Raw genomic sequence first — 15,768 nt, forward strand, 5'->3', positions numbered from 1 at the left:
TTTGAAACCGTGATGTATGACAACTGCTCTGAACATGCTTCATACTACCAAAAATTTCGGTCTCATGGAAAATATGAAATGGCAAATTGACAAAAACGCATTAGCCTTTGTGCATCATTGTGTTCAGCTGTTCATTGCTTGGTTACATTCTGATATCTGTGGCTCTTCTATTTAGCTGCACAATAATAACATGTTCTGTTGAAAACAAATGTGCAAATTCAGAAGAAAAATGTTTTGTTGGCATTTTGCTCTATCCGTTGGTAAGGTGAATCGATCCGTGCAGCATGGATGCACACATATCTGAATCCTGATGGCCCATGAACGAAAATGGCAGGTAATATGAATGCGCATAGAAGCGCACGTATTCCTAGCTAAGAAGCGCACATTGCGTTAGAGTAGATTGAAACACTGCTGTTTAGGACCACTCTTGAGTTGTTCAAGTACAGAAGTGCACGGTCAATTGCTGATTAGCTGCTCTAAGCATGGACACAACAGGTAACAGCAGTTCCCTTGGCAAGGAATGTATCTAGATAAAAACACATGTGCATAGTATTTGCTTCAGGATCGTGACGCTCCGAAGGGAATATAGGTTGTTCAGGCACGCTGTTCTCTTGAAGGGACTATATATGGCTTGTTCAGACACGCTTCGGAGGGAAGTATTGCACATTGTTGTCTTGGCAAACGCTCTGGAACGAACGAAGGAACACAAATTATGATATCTCCTAGAAATGCACCGAAATGAAAGAACAAATGGGTAGACAAAAGTGCACTAAGTTCCTACTTGGTACTCCTCCGGAAGCTCCTCCGCGACAGCCAGCGTATAGCACCCAGGGATGAACTTCCCTGCAGATTGCGAAAAGGAACACATGACAAATGAGATTGTTTCGGTTGCTCTAGAAGCTAGACACTTGAACTGTTGAACACACATCTTAATTCATGTATTTTACACGTAAAAACAAAAGTGATCCTCTAGCAAGTCTGTAACAAGTATTTCGCAAAAAAAAAGGAAGAAAAAGAAAAGAAAAGGCCAACAAGGTACTCCCTCCATCTCAAAACAATTTGTCATTTTAGGAGAGTGGGTGCGTTCTTTGCCTCATTTTGGAGGAGAATTTTTCATACACGTGAAACGAGAAAGCTCATTAGCACATGATTAATTAAATGGATTTATTTAAACAACTTCTATATAGAATTTTTTTGCAAAATATGTACCATTTAACAGTTCGAAAAACATACTAACGGAAAACGGAGAAGTTGAAGTTTGGAGTTAAAAGAAAAGAACATGACCAAGTAGGGAAAGAAAATAACCTACTAGTAAATGTCTCTCATTAAATGAGGAATGTTGAGTGGGAGAGTGGTTGGGGCTAAGATGGTGAGAAATTTGAATGGGAGGTGGTCGGAGGGAATGGAGCTAAAGTGACCATTGTTGTGGCACAATTTTTGAGTGTGGAGTGTCAATTGTTTGGGAAGGAGGGGGGTAACTGCCTAAGTCAAAAGATACAAACTAGTATGATGTAGAGAAGTTTGCCAATCACTACCTGACTATACTGAACTATATAAGAACACCTGCAAAATTTATTTATTTTTACAGTAACTCCAGTGTGTTAACTCAGCAGATTGCCATCGAACACCAGGATTTGAGAATGAATTCCTGGGCACTGCAAAGTGCAGGCCATACCATGGCCAAAAGTTTTTATTCGTTCTGTTTTATAATTACCAGAATGTAATCAGTGAGACATAAAACCAAGTCAATAGAAACTGCAGTGAGATATCTTCAGCCTACCAACTGGCTATGCCTCAGCACGCAAAAAGGACAGCTAGAACTTACTGACCTATAAGGCTATAACACACCGCTAAGCTGTGCATGTTACCTTCAGTTAGGAAATTCCATAACTTAATCTCGAAAATTGGGTGGTGTGGGAAGAAATCAAGTGACAACAAACTAAAAGGTGACTGTAATTTCATTGAAGAATAATAGCAGACTCATGGGAGAGCTACGTACTCACCAATTCTCAACCAACGAGCAGCCCAACTCCTACCAGGATCCATCACGGAGATTATTCTGAGCACAGAAAAGCATCTTAGTTAGCTCTGATTATATCCACTCTCAGCGTAGCACGATAGTACAAAGCAATTGGATTCTAGAAAACAGTGAACTGCATAATTCACAGAAAGCATGCATAAAAGGTTTTCCGAAAAAATAGCAACATAGCTATGATAGCAAACCCCATGTCCCATCTAATCCTAAGTTACTATACTGTGGGACGGAAGGAGTATTTGTCTCATTGTCTGTGTGCATGTGCCACTGGTACTCCATGGGCTACCATTTCGAAGTAAACAATATGATATGAATTTTCACAAAGGAGACTATTTTCATATGACCCACAATCAACATAAATAAAGGATGAAAGTCAAGCAAGGCATTCCTTTTCGCTTCTTATCGGTCCACGAGTCGGTTTATGCCAAAGCACAATTCACATCCCTTATCGTTAGGAGATTGCTAACAGCGCAGAATCGCCACTCCGCTCTCCAAGCAGGCGAACAATCGCCAGGAGCGGCCGACATAGCAACAATAATACAATATATGAAACACAAACAACTTATAAGGTTAGTGCAGCGCGGCATGGACGTTACCCTGTGAAGTTGGGGGTGGTGCAGTTGACGACGTTGTCGTGATCCCTTTCCATGTCGAGGAAGGGGCAGTTCTCGCAGCCTTGCTCCATGAACTGTGCAATCCATACGGTTATCAGGGAAAAAAATAAAGCAGCAGCAGCAAAAACACCAACGAAATCAAAACTAATTTCTCACGAAGATACAATCCCTAAACACTGCAGGCTTGCAGGTTCGCACGAGCAACGCCGAAGCAGGAGATCGAGAACGAGAGCAAAGCCGGTAGCAAACCCCATCCCGCGGAGCACAGATTACTCCTCCCGAATAAGCATTAACCCTCGATTCGATACGGAAACAAGCATGAACACGAAACCCTAAGCCGTCGAGGCGAGGAGCTCGGGGGCGGTGCGCACCTGGTCGTAGGTCTTGACGAGGCGGCAGCGGAGGCACGCGCGGAGCTCGTGGCCGAAGCTCGTCGGTATCTGCGCGTACTTGGGCCCGTCGTCCATCATCCCGTCGCCGCCACCGCCGCCGCCGCCGCCCCTCATCCTCTCCAGCTTCTCTCTCTCTCTCTCTCCTCTCCAATTTCCTCTCTCTCCTCTCCCTCTCTCTCTCTCTCTCGTCGACTCTCCTGGAGCTTGTCGTCTCATTACAGGGCCGCGTGTGACGCTTCGGGCTTAAAGCCCACTAGGACATTTTGTTGGGCCGTCGCTACTTGTATACAACAACAGCAAGATGATTTTGAACCAATCAATTTTCATTTGGATTTGTTATTTACCTGCTGAATGAAATTCCTTTTTTCTTTACGATTTTTTGGGACACCTATAAAAATATATTTGTAGTACTCCCTCCGTTTAAAATTGTACGTCGCTTTAAATTTTTGTTATAGTCAAACTTTTTAAGTTCGATCTTATAGAAATAAAATTAGCAGCGTCTACAACACAAAATTAGTTTTCATTAAAACTGTCATATAATATATTTTGATATATCTTTGTATTGTGTAAAAAATGTTAGTATATTAGTATTTTATAAACTTGGATAAACTTAAAAAAGATAATAAAAAAATCAAAACGACTGATGAAAGGAAGGTCACCGCAACTTTACATTCTACCAGGTGTATTTAGAGTGCAAAAGTAGCCTCACGGATATCCCTTCTCAATTCATAGTGGCTTAAATGGGTTTTGAAAAAAGTAATTTTGATGTAGTAGTGGTAATAGGTCAAGGCTTATAGGCTATTTCACAACCCTGCTTAGCCCTTAAATATTTCTAGATTAAAATAATATATAAATCAAGTCCACTCCATTTTAGACATGGTCTTCAAATTTTATAGGCTAAAAAATTATGTCCTTTACTACCCTACCCAGACGAGACAATGGGGCTCCACACGAGGGCACTTTCTAAGTCGACATTCTTGCTATAGATGGCCAAAAGGCCCGCCCGGCACGGTCCGGCCCAGGCACGGCTGGACACGGCCCAGCAGCCATCGGACCGGCACGTGCCTATCGAGCTGTGCCGGCCCATAGGCTGCTCCTCCCGCCCAGGCACGACCCACTAGCTGTCGGGCCGTGCCGTGCCGGCTGAAGGCATGGGTGGCCCATCGGGCCTTTTTAAAAATAAGTCTATTTTTCATCCCTCCTCTTTGGGCTATTTCATATGTATAGCTAAAATAAGTCTATTTTCCGTCCCTCCTCTTTGAGCTGATATATATATATATATATAGCTAAAATAACTCTATTTCCTATCCCTCCTCTTCGGCTGACATATGTATAGATAAAAAAAAGTCTATTTTAGATCCCTATTCTTTCGTCCATGGCATATAATGTCTATTTTTACTCCCATATTTTTTTGTGTATTGGGCCTAGCTGCCGGCACGACCGGGCCGGCCCAACGTACCGGTGGAGGGGCCCAGGCACGGCCCGGTGGTCGGGCCGGGCCGGCACGGGCCCGACCTCCGTCGGGCCGTGCCGTGCTTGGGCCGGGCACAAATGTCGTGCCATGGGCCGGGCCGTTGGGCCTTGGGCCTTTTGGCCATCTATAATTCTTGCTTTTGTTAGGGCATGCACACCCCTATGAGACCACTCCCGGTTGAGGTGGCGGCTTGAATTGGACGGGAGAGCGAGACCACTCGTGGTAAATGCCCTAAGAGCAAGTCTAATAGTACAGCTCACTACTAGCTCCAATTTATCTATAGCTAATTTAATAGCTAATTCATATAATGGTTGCTTACTATACAATTAATATATGGTCCCATCTGCCATATACACACTGCGTCTTAGAGTCTGTGCTGCAGCTGGCTACAGATCTGTAGCCCGTTGCTCTTCTCTCTCATCTTTTATCTCATTAAAATATGTTTATAGCTGGAATAGTCTGCTATTGTACCTGCTCTAAAGAGTAAAAGATCAATGTTGCGTTGTACTAATGTACTTGGCGACGTGTGAAAATCACACAGGCTACCTTAAGGCCGACACATTTTTATCGGCATCACAAGAAGGAAATATACTTATATCTGAATATATGCATCAAATTGCCTGCTCACTCGATTAATTTTGAGTGACAGTCTGGAGAGAGGGGATCCAACGAGGCAACGCAACGCTTTTGACAACACTTTTACTACTAAACTTTGGCGTCAGAATGATCCCAGGATTTGCCAGTCCAACCTGTTCCCATCCAATTACCTGCTGCTCATCACACCAAGCCAAGCCAAGCCAATCGCATCCCAATGAACGGAATCAGCAGCTGCATCCATTCTTTTTCTCTCCGTTTAGCAACTCCCATGATTCTCTCCCCATCTCGATTGGAAAGTTGGCAACATGGTAATCTGTAAGGCTGAAAAGATTCCATCTCTTTTCTCCTCCGAGATCAGTACAGTACAGCACAGCTAGCTCTTCAAAGGGGAGCAAAGACAGAGAGACGAGCGAACACCAATGCTCAGCTCATCACAAGGTCGCAATAATTGAGATAAAAAAAGCACAGAGATTACTGACGGGAACGAACCATCCTGAATTCCCCCTGACCTGCCAACAGGGACGCACGCAGGCAACATGCAGGGATGCAAGGGTAGCCAGCAGCAACACAACATATAGGCCTAGGCCTAGGCCTGGTTTAGTTTTAAACTTTTTCTTCGAACTTCCAACTTTTTCATCACATCAAAACTTTTCTACACATATAAACTTTCAATATTTTCATCACATCGTTTCAATTTCAACCAAACTTCCAATGACTGTGTTCGACAGCAATTGTTGTGCAACCACAGCGATGTACCATAAGTATGCAACAACTGAATAAGCAATAAAAAATACTGTTCAAGCTGCTGCAGCCAGCCGCAGTAACCGGCTTCCGAATAGAGCCAATTTTAACGTGAATTAAACACACCCCTAGTAGTAGTTGAGAATCCAAAAAGGCTAAGTTTTACTAATATGTTTTTTACTTCAAAAGGTACAGTTGAGAATTTAAAAAGGCTATGTTTTCATCAGTTTCATAATTTAATTTTATTTTTTGGATTCTACAACTAAATATTTTCAGAATACAGATGAAAATCTAAATTGTCGTAAGCGGAAGATTCTAGGAAAAATTAAAGCTAACAGAAGTTCCCTGAACAGGCCAAGAAAGGCAATATTGCTCACTTGGATCTCGCGGGCAGGCAGCTGGGACATCAAGTCATGCAACTATAGTAGAACAAATACACCAATTTGGGTTGTTACAATTAGGTACGCCACAACCAACCGACCAACCAAACCAAGCAACCATCCCAACCACAACCGCATCATCACATGCACACCAAATGTTAAATTAGATATCCATCACCGTTGCTTTGCCGCACCCACACCATCATCGATCAGATTAAACAAAAAAAAAAAAGAAGCCGAGAAAAAGAAATGGAAACAAACCATGCAGCAGCAGTTCAATCGATCAGTCTCATCAAAGAAGCTCTCCTAGAAGAAAAAAATCACTCCTAATGACGGCAACGGGGAGGACGAGTCCAAGAATGTCGTAGTAGGCTATGTCCATCCATCAGGGGGTTTTGTTTTGTTTGTTAGACCAGCGCGATGCTGCTCTCGCCGCCGGGGGGCTTGCGGATCCCACCAAGGTAGTCCCGCGACGGCGCTTTGCCGTCCGCGAAGATGTCGCTGCCGGTCATCTCCTTCAGCTTCGCCGTGCTCAGGTGCTTCTCCGCCGTCCCCGGGGCAGCATCGCCTTTGAAGATATCGTTGCCCGTCAGGTCCGTCAGCTTCTTCTCCGGGATCTTCTTCGCCGTTTTCACCACGCTGTCGGTGTCAGCCTCTCCGAACGTGATGGTGCTCACCTGTTGAGTCAGATCAAAACAATCAGTAAGTTAGAACGACCATTGCAGTGCAGGTTGAAGCACTGAGCAGAAAAGCTGGAGCTGTGTTTAGAGGTCAGGACTTGTGCATTTTTGCCCGGGGTTTGTGAGGTCGAGCCGTTCACGGAGTTGCGTGGCCTGGGATCTTCTGGAGGAGCAAAGATGTCATGGCCGCTGAGCTCCTTCGATTTCGCATTGGATATCTGCCTCTTCATCTTACTCTCATCCTCGCTCTGAAGCGTGCCACTTAGCTCGCGCTGCTTCGCCACCTCAGCTATCGAAGTCGGCTTTTTTGGAGAAACACTTTCTTCCTCCGCGAATGAGATATGACTTATAGTGCTAATGGCCTGTAATTCGACAAATCAGATTTAGTTTCTGTAATTAGAAACATCAGGATTAAATCATCTCTAGTTGTAGTCAACTAGTATAGTACTATAAGCTATACAAGTCAAATGTAATTCATCTATGTACTTTGAAAACATTACCAACCAGATAGTGGTCAGTGGTCAGCAACTTACTCGAGCATATAAGCCGCAAAGAAATTTAAATCTTTCGATGAAACTCGAGAAAATATGTTCAGGGGAGAACTCATAAACACTATAGATAAATTTGCAGTAAGTATTACAAAATCATTTTGCTTCCTTAGAAATTTCATGCAGTACATTTTTGTAACTCTCAAAAAATATATACCTTGTACCTTGTGAGGGACAAAAAAACAAAATATAAAAGAGTACCTGACAACCTAAATCCTATTGTCTATCAACCTAAGTTATTGAATATCAAGGGTCACCTAATAGTTTAGTCAACAGGTCCAGTTCTATTAAAAGGAAAGGTTACCAACCAATGTGTCCACATAGTAAATCCTTCCCGTAACACTCAACCCAACAACTTCTGACCCTTAGAGGTTAGAACACTCAATAAGTTTGATTTAATAATTCAGTAGCTTCTGTAACTGGCGTAAAAATGTGTATATAAAACAGGACACTGTTAATGATCACTTCTCTCAAACGTTTAGCACATCGTCTGAAAAAAAAGAAGGATGAAACTTCCTACTAAGAAATACTGATATGTGACCAATAGAACAAAAGAGATGACAAGTCAAAATATAAGGCAAATGACCTGCCACAGTGATTATTACCCGTGAAACCAATTCAAATATTACTCGTCAAAATTTCTTCAATATTGAGGTCCATTTTAGTTATCTACTGAAAAGGTCCATTTCAATTGCAAGGAAAGGCTACCAACCGGTGTGTGTACACCCTTCCCAAATCCCACATGATTCATCCCAACAACTTCTGTGGGACTCAAAGTTTCAGTTTAGCAATTAGCTGCTACTTCTATAAATGCCATCCAAATATGTGCAAAACAGGAAACTGTTAAGTAAGCACTCCCTCTCAATTTTCTAGCATAGCATCTGAAATTAATGAAGTTTCGTACTGAAAAAAAGTGTGAAAAAACAACTTTGAGATGACAGTGAAAAAGAACGCATATAATTTTATGTTTTGCAGAAAGAACCACCTGATAATTCTTAGAAACCGTTCGGACGGGCGTTGCAGAAGCATTGGCTGACTCGTCCTCCTCAACCTCGCCTTCCGCTGCAAATATGCCGCTTCCTGTCATCTCCTTCCATTTGGGAGCTGAGCATGGTTTCCTGAAAGAAAGAAATAATAACCCGACTGCTTAGTTTGCGCATCACTGCAGCTTGTAAATTGGCAATAACAGTGGGAGCAAGAAAACCATTAGATTAAATCATTTCTAATGCTCAAAACACCAAGATAGTGAGATGTTCACAAACTTTTCTATTGTGAAAACATACACAAACCGAGATTATCAGTAGCTCAATAGTAATTCGACAAGAACGTTCCAAAATCCTAACATGGAAGCACAATAGCATGGTGCAAGGTGCAGTCAGATTCAAACTGTAACACTGCAAGGTACTCGTATCATTCTTGTGGGTGAGATCAAGGGCTGTGCCATATCCCTATGTGACACTACAATCTAGTAGTTCAAATCCAAAAAAAAACTAATCGTGCACATCTCACCGACCTAACTGAAACTCAAATCCAGTGGATTTCACTCGACGTCATTTCATAGTAGCAGATCAGCTAAAACACCGTAGGAAATTCGATCTTTCCCAAAGGATGGAGCCTCAAAATTGAGAGATCTAATGGCCAGGGTCAAAAAAAAAAAAACTCAGAAGAAGAAAACAAGAACAAGAACACGGAATCATCATCCCATTCACAGCCACGAACACACACACACACGAGCTTCCCTTCACAATCTCACCTCTTGTTGAGGCTCTCGAACTCCTCCTCGGTCACCTGCCCGCCGAACACCACCTTACTGATCGCCTCCGACGGCTGCACCAAACCCAAAAAAAAAAAAAAAAATCAGGCAAAGCAAGCGAGCACGCCTTCGCTGAGCAATGGCAAGGACTCGGGAGAAGACGGCGGGGGACCTGGTGCGGCCGGCGGTTGGGCGGCGGCGTGGCCCCGGCGGCGAGCTCCTGGGCCGCGCCCTCCGGCCACGTCAGCAGGTCGGCCGTCGACGTGTGGGACTTCCTCACCGGCGCCGGCCTCTCCATCTCCCCCTCCCGGCCTCCTCCTCCACCACCCTCCTCCTCTTCTCTCTCTCTTTCTCTCTCTCTAGCTCAGGTGCAGGTGAGGTGACTCCTCTCTCTCTCTCTCTCCTCGTCGAGCTCGCTCTCTTCTCTTTCTCTCTCTAAAAAGGCGAGGTGAGGTGGGGAGTGGAGTGGAGTCGAATGGAAGGAAGGTGAGGGGTCGCTAGCCCCCCTCCTTTATAAAGACGCCACACCGCACCCGCGCCCCCACCCACCACCTCCAACGCCGATGACACGTGGGGCCCGCATCCTCCGCGCGGGTGGCTGACCGGTGGGGCCCCGGCGCGTGAATGCATGGGCGGGTTGACCGCGTGACGGGGAACGGGGAGCGAGCCGTGTGCGCTGCTGCTCCACCCCCGCAACCCCGTAACGTACTCGCTCGCCCTGTGCTTTTTTGAATTTTTGAACGCCGGCGGCTCGTACGGAACGAAACGGACGGATTGCGCGTCGCCGTTGCCGTTGCCGTTTTGTACGTACTCTCCTAGTAGGAGTACTCCGTACTTCTCTCTCATGGCCGTTGCGTTGCCGTTGCCACCAGTGGATGAGACTTGAGAGAATGTTCTAGACGCGTGGTACTTGTATAATCCACTCCTACTGCTACTCCTTGTGCTCTGCTCTCCCGCAGGAATGTAGTGTACAGTAGTGTAGTATTTCTCTACAGCCACCTAAATTTGGATTTGTTAAGGAATATTTGGTGCTTGATATTTTTTAATTACTAGGACAGGTGAGTACTGAGTACATAGGCATTTATAGGTGTAAAGTTTTGGTGTACCACATCGGATATTATATAGGGTATCGCATGTGGTGTTTGGGCACTAATAAAAAGACTAATTAAAGAATTCATCAGTAAACTGCGAGACGAATTTATTAAGCCTAATTAATCCGTCATTAGCAAATGTTTACTGTAGCACCATATTATTAAATCATGGATCAAGTAAGCTTAAAAGATTTGTCTCACAAATTAGTAGCAATCTGTGCAATTAATTATTTTTTAGCCTATATTAATAATTTCTGCATGCATTCAAACGTTCGATGTGATAGGGTGAAAAATTTTGAGGTGGGATCTTAAGCATGGCCATACTCACAAATACATCCTACTAACACACGTTTAGGGCCCTTTGAATCGCATGGTTGAAAAAAAATGGAGGAATAGGAAAAATACAAGATTCTGACAGAAATTAAAGTGTAAAACATAGGATTGCAAAACACAGAAAAAATATAGGAATGATCATTTGATTGGAGCGTGGGAAAAACATAGGAATCGGATGAGAGAGATAGACTCAAAGAAAATTTTCCAAGAGGTTAGAGCTCTTGCTAAATTTTTTCCAAATTCCACATGCAATGCGTCATTCCATAGGAATTTCATATGATTTGGAAAACTTCAATCCTTTAAATCAAAGGGCCAAATAGGAAATTTTCATATAGGATTTGAATCCTATGACATTCCTATATAAATTCTTTAATTCAAAGAGCCCCTTAAACGGATGTACTTGTAAACCATATACGTATCTACATGGTGGTCTGACAGTCCCCCGACCACCAAAAAATTCATGACCCGAAGCCAAGGTAAGAAAGGCGAGGACAAAAAAACTCTCTCATGTGAAGTATGAGGTTGAAGCGTCGTCATCTCTCGGTGACTCGGTCTTGCGTGTTGCATCGCGTTCGTCTTTTTCCGATTTCTCACTGCATCGTGTGATCATAGCAATGTTCGTCAGGTCAGACATCGTGTGATCATAGCAGCGGTCGTCGGGGCATACGTCGTGTGATCATAGCAGGGACGCAAGGTCATCAAGCAGCCAAGCCGACATCGATGCATCACCGCCAACCCAACAAGCCAACAAGGGCCGCGACGCCGCGCATAGTGAATCATTTGCACCTCTGCGACGATTGGTGGATGGCAAGACGACAAGAGCGACACCCGGTGATAAGTTAGACCACATATACCCTAAATGCTAGATTCAACATTGTCACAAATACATTGTATCAACACAATAAAATAGGTTAAGACCAACTGCAATTCTCTAACTTCACTAAATTTTTATTAAAAACATGTTTTTGAATTTAAATCCCTGGTAGATATAGTGATATACACCGGACTCAACCACCACCCTTCCCCTACTTCATCTTATGGAAGATGACACTCTCCAATGTAATCAATCTTGGCTTACCAAAGTGCAGAGAGGTATGAGATGAGGAAGGTACCATGTTGGCTATCAGCAGCGATGTTTGATTTGATATTTTGATTTGATTTGGCACCGTACTCAAGCCTAGTAAAGCTAGTCCATACTAAGGATTGTACTGCCCAACCATAAACGGGGTTGCAATAGGATCTATCAGATGTGCACAACTGCTAACGGATTTCCTCGTGGGCATAAACACCTTGTCAATCGACGCGTCTCAAGGTGTATGATCGAGCACCAAATCAAACCAAAGTCCATGCAAACTCACCAACTGTTCAAAGCAATCCTTTCAACCAACATACCATCCGTTTTCTTAGGTACAGGGAGAAAGGAACATCCAGCTTCTTTTGTGCTTATTGATAGACTTTTTGTTCAAGTAGGAGAAAGGAACAGCCAACTTCTTTTGTGTTTTCTTGATCAGTGGCTTGTTTTTCAAGTGATTATATAGTGTGCAACTTCTAGTTTCAGAAGTAGCAAGCTAAGCAAACTCCATTTTCTGCAAAAGTGGGCTTGGGTAAAAAAATGGATTTATTCTCCACTGCATGATTATATATGAAGATTATGTGCTCCAAATGGGTCCTATTTGGGCATCTAACTCTAATAAGACGACACGTTGGTGATGGTATCAAGGGGCGGTAGCGAAGAGATCAGGGAAGTTTGGTTCGGCGATTGACAACTAATGGGTGTTGTCACAAATAGATTGATGTCATTTACGACACTAACACGATCACCGGCCACGACTAAATTCAATTGCTTATTTTGTACTTCTTCCCCTCCAAAATATAGCAAATTCCTTTGTTTAAAATTTATGATAAAATATAGCACTTCTCTTACTCCATTATCTCGATCAAAAACACAATTAATCTCTCACTTACTTTTCTTCAACCATTTCTTTCATCTCAACCAATCACAAACATACATTGTTTAATTTCATTTTTTCATTTCTCTTCTTAATTTTCGTGGAAAACTCAACAGTGATTATATAGTTTGGAACAGGGAGATTATAATATTTATAAAATCATACCTCCATTTAGATTTATCGTCACGATGCATGTCTCTTTCTCTTTTTTTTTTAACAATTGAGGCCCTATCTGAAAGAAAGCAGTACTGTATTTCTCCCATCATATAGGGGAAAGAGAACTTCTTTAATTATGCGAAATTCATGTGTCCAAGAAAAAAGTTCGAATGCTACCATGCATCCATCAAGCATCCACTCTCTTCCACTGTTTTGCATGTTAATTTATCAAGTGAAAGCTGCAGGTGGCCTTGAGGTGGCAAATGGCCACCTTAACCATTCTTTATTCAGCAACAAATAATATGATGCAAATCAAGATTCAGAGCTACGACGTACCATTATCTTAATTAGAGGTATGGTGATTAACTATCCTAACATTTTTTTTTCCAGAAAAGCAAAAGAAATAGGGCCAGACCAACGACTAATTAATCATTTTATATCAACACCGTGTATCTGTAGCTTTGGCTTCACGTAGAAGCATTGCTTAGCTTGTGGTCGTATGCCACTCAATGCGTTTATGACGTATAAACGTCACCGTCTAATCTGGGCCTCTCCTTTAATCCTCTTCTCTTGTGTTCTCTTTCATTTCATTAAGGTTGTTCGATCGAACGATCGGGTCGGGCCCTTCCTTTTGTTCTTTTGTAAGTGGATGTTAATCTTGTATTCTTATTCTCGTGAACAAAATTGAGACCTCTGATCATTCATTCATTGACTTTTAGTACATTCTTTTTTTTCCTTATTGGTCACCATTGCTTGAAGAACAACAACGTTGGACAAAATTTGAGCAATGTTTAAGAAAAAATCATTAAGGAGAACAGGTTTGTTTGGTTTGACACCCTACCGATTCTCTTAGTAGTTCTATTATTTCTTTAGGTGGCATTTTATTTATTCGCTACTCAGTGTCTCATGGATAGAGCGGGAACGATTTACTTTTTTTAAAAAATATCATGTTTATAGCAAAATATAGTAAAATCTACAATATGAAATTAGTATCATTAAAACTAATATTTAATATGTTTGTTTTGTATTGAAAGTATTGATAAATTTTGTCAGGGTTACGGGTAAGGTATACCCTTTACTTTTCGATATACGTCACGTATTGATATGGTATGCTCACGCGTATACGGACGTTTTCGGCATACGTTAAGGAAATTCATCATGGAGTTCACAGATGGAAGGAGTCCTACTCGGTCAGAACTGGGTCGTCATTGTGTCGTGTCCGGTCCGGCGTCTCCGAATCCTACTTGGAGACAGTTGACCTGCGATATAAAAGGGACCCCTCGGGAGGACCTAAGGCATCGAACCTCAGAGCCAACACATCCACCATAGCCTACGAAGCCGAAGCTTATTGGAGCCAAGTCGTCGGGAGGTCTAGTTGGATCAACTCGACTACGATCTTGTCGGTATCGTCGAGTTCCACTACTCCCTTTGTAATCTGTGGTTTCCATCATATAATCCCATATCAACTGGATTAGGGCTATTACCTACCAAGGGGCCTAAACCAGTATAATCCCTGTTTCCTGTTTGCTTGATGTCGTACTACGTAGATCCTCGTACCAGCGTACCCAGTACCCTCTATATCCAGTCTACGGGTATCCCCCGTCGACAGTGGCGCGCCAGGTAGGGGGACTTGGTGCTCAAGGTTCTACTACTATGACATCCAGCTTCGTCGACAACAACATCAACACCAGCCTTAACCAAGGAGTTCCTACTTCAACAACACTGGTGTGGACTCAAGTCGGCCAAATCGTCTTTCCGGTTTACACCACAGTGCCGATCTCAGCTGGTCCGCCAATGGCCGGAAACGAGAACGCAATGGCTACAACCCGGGGCGACTCCATGTCAAAGGATCCTCCCGCTGAAGCAGAGATCGGAACGTCGATGACATCCGAGCCTGAGAAGGATCCTAGTGCGGCCAAGCCTTGTATTTCCAACAAGAATCACGAGCCGACGAGGATTACTTCCGAGGTGACAAGGTCCTGGTGTCCTATCCACAAAACCAGGAAACACACCCTGCAAGCATGCTGGGTCTTTCTCAACGTCCATGCTTAAATTCGTGCCTGCAAAGAGCGTGGAATTCAGCGTACCTCTCCAACTCGTGATGTCTATTGTCCTATTCACAAGACAAAGAATCACGACCTCTCGAGCTGCAAAGTCTTTCTCAGCGCCATGAAGACGCCACCTCCTAAGGTCCAGCAGTCACGCAACCCCATCAGGGATGAAGACAAGGAACAAGGAGCGACGCCGATTTCAGATCGATTTGTTGGGGTAATCGACATCGATCCCCACGAACCATCAGTCTTGCACCTGCTCGAAGACTATGGATCATCGACAACGAGTACGCCGCGTGAGGTATTGGCTATCGATGATGTCGGCACGTCAATGCGCACCAATGCGGAAGCGGAGAATCAAGTGACTACTCCGGCCCAGCACATCAGAACCGTCAACGCAATACTGAGGGAAACCCCTACTATCCCGTTCTGAATGACAATCTCGCACGTTGGACAGAATGACTACGGGAATCAGTGACCAACCTCAGCAACGCGTTCGAAGAGGCCGCTGCTGCAGCGCACCTGGAACAGCCACCAACTGGCGATGCTAATGGTGAAGACCCTGAACGGCGGGAATCGCTTCATCGAGCCACCCCTCCACCTCGCGGCACCGGCGATCTCCACGATCACCTGAATGGCCGCCGAGAGGCACGACGCACATGAGACAACGAGCACCGTTCCCGGCGTCATGTCTCTTCACGGCGTCACGATAACGAAGATCGAGGAGGCCGTTCAAGCGAAGACCGAGACCGTGATTACCGCCACAACCGCCACGATCACGATGATCGCAAACGGCGGGTGCTGGGCGATACTGGTCGAGGACGTCGCCATAATGACGACGATGATGGAGATCGGCACCGAGACAACAACGGGAGACGACGACAGGATTCTTGAGAACCTGGCCGACGTCCTCGTAATCGTACGCCGGAACCAAGCGACCCATCGTCATCGTCATCATCCTCGTCATCTTCATC

At 44.0% G+C, this 15,768-nt stretch overlaps 2 protein-coding genes across 2 annotated transcripts; both read right to left on the reverse strand.

Annotated features, from left to right (window-relative positions):
• Positions 1-396: 396 nt before the first annotated feature.
• On the reverse strand, positions 397-3,233 carry LOC127779066 (transcription elongation factor SPT4 homolog 1-like). Its single transcript, XM_052305751.1, has 5 exons — positions 3,021-3,233; positions 2,632-2,723; positions 2,004-2,059; positions 782-843; positions 397-686 (listed from the first exon to the last, which is right to left on the reverse strand). Exons 1-5 carry the CDS (start codon positions 3,153-3,155, stop codon positions 636-638), a joined length of 396 nt encoding a protein of 131 aa, XP_052161711.1. The 5' UTR covers positions 3,156-3,233; the 3' UTR covers positions 397-635.
• A 3,054-nt stretch (positions 3,234-6,287) lies between these two features.
• On the reverse strand, positions 6,288-9,685 carry LOC127780443 (uncharacterized). The gene is made up of 5 exons (XM_052307348.1): positions 9,387-9,685; positions 9,215-9,288; positions 8,447-8,579; positions 7,012-7,275; positions 6,288-6,910 (listed from the first exon to the last, which is right to left on the reverse strand). Exons 1-5 carry the CDS (start codon positions 9,510-9,512, stop codon positions 6,641-6,643), a joined length of 867 nt encoding a protein of 288 aa, XP_052163308.1. The 5' UTR covers positions 9,513-9,685; the 3' UTR covers positions 6,288-6,640.
• Positions 9,686-15,768: the final 6,083 nt, after the last annotated feature.

This window comes from Oryza glaberrima, chromosome 7 (assembly GCF_000147395.1).
Source record: "Oryza glaberrima chromosome 7, OglaRS2, whole genome shotgun sequence".
Lineage (NCBI taxonomy): Eukaryota > Viridiplantae > Streptophyta > Magnoliopsida > Poales > Poaceae > Oryza > Oryza glaberrima.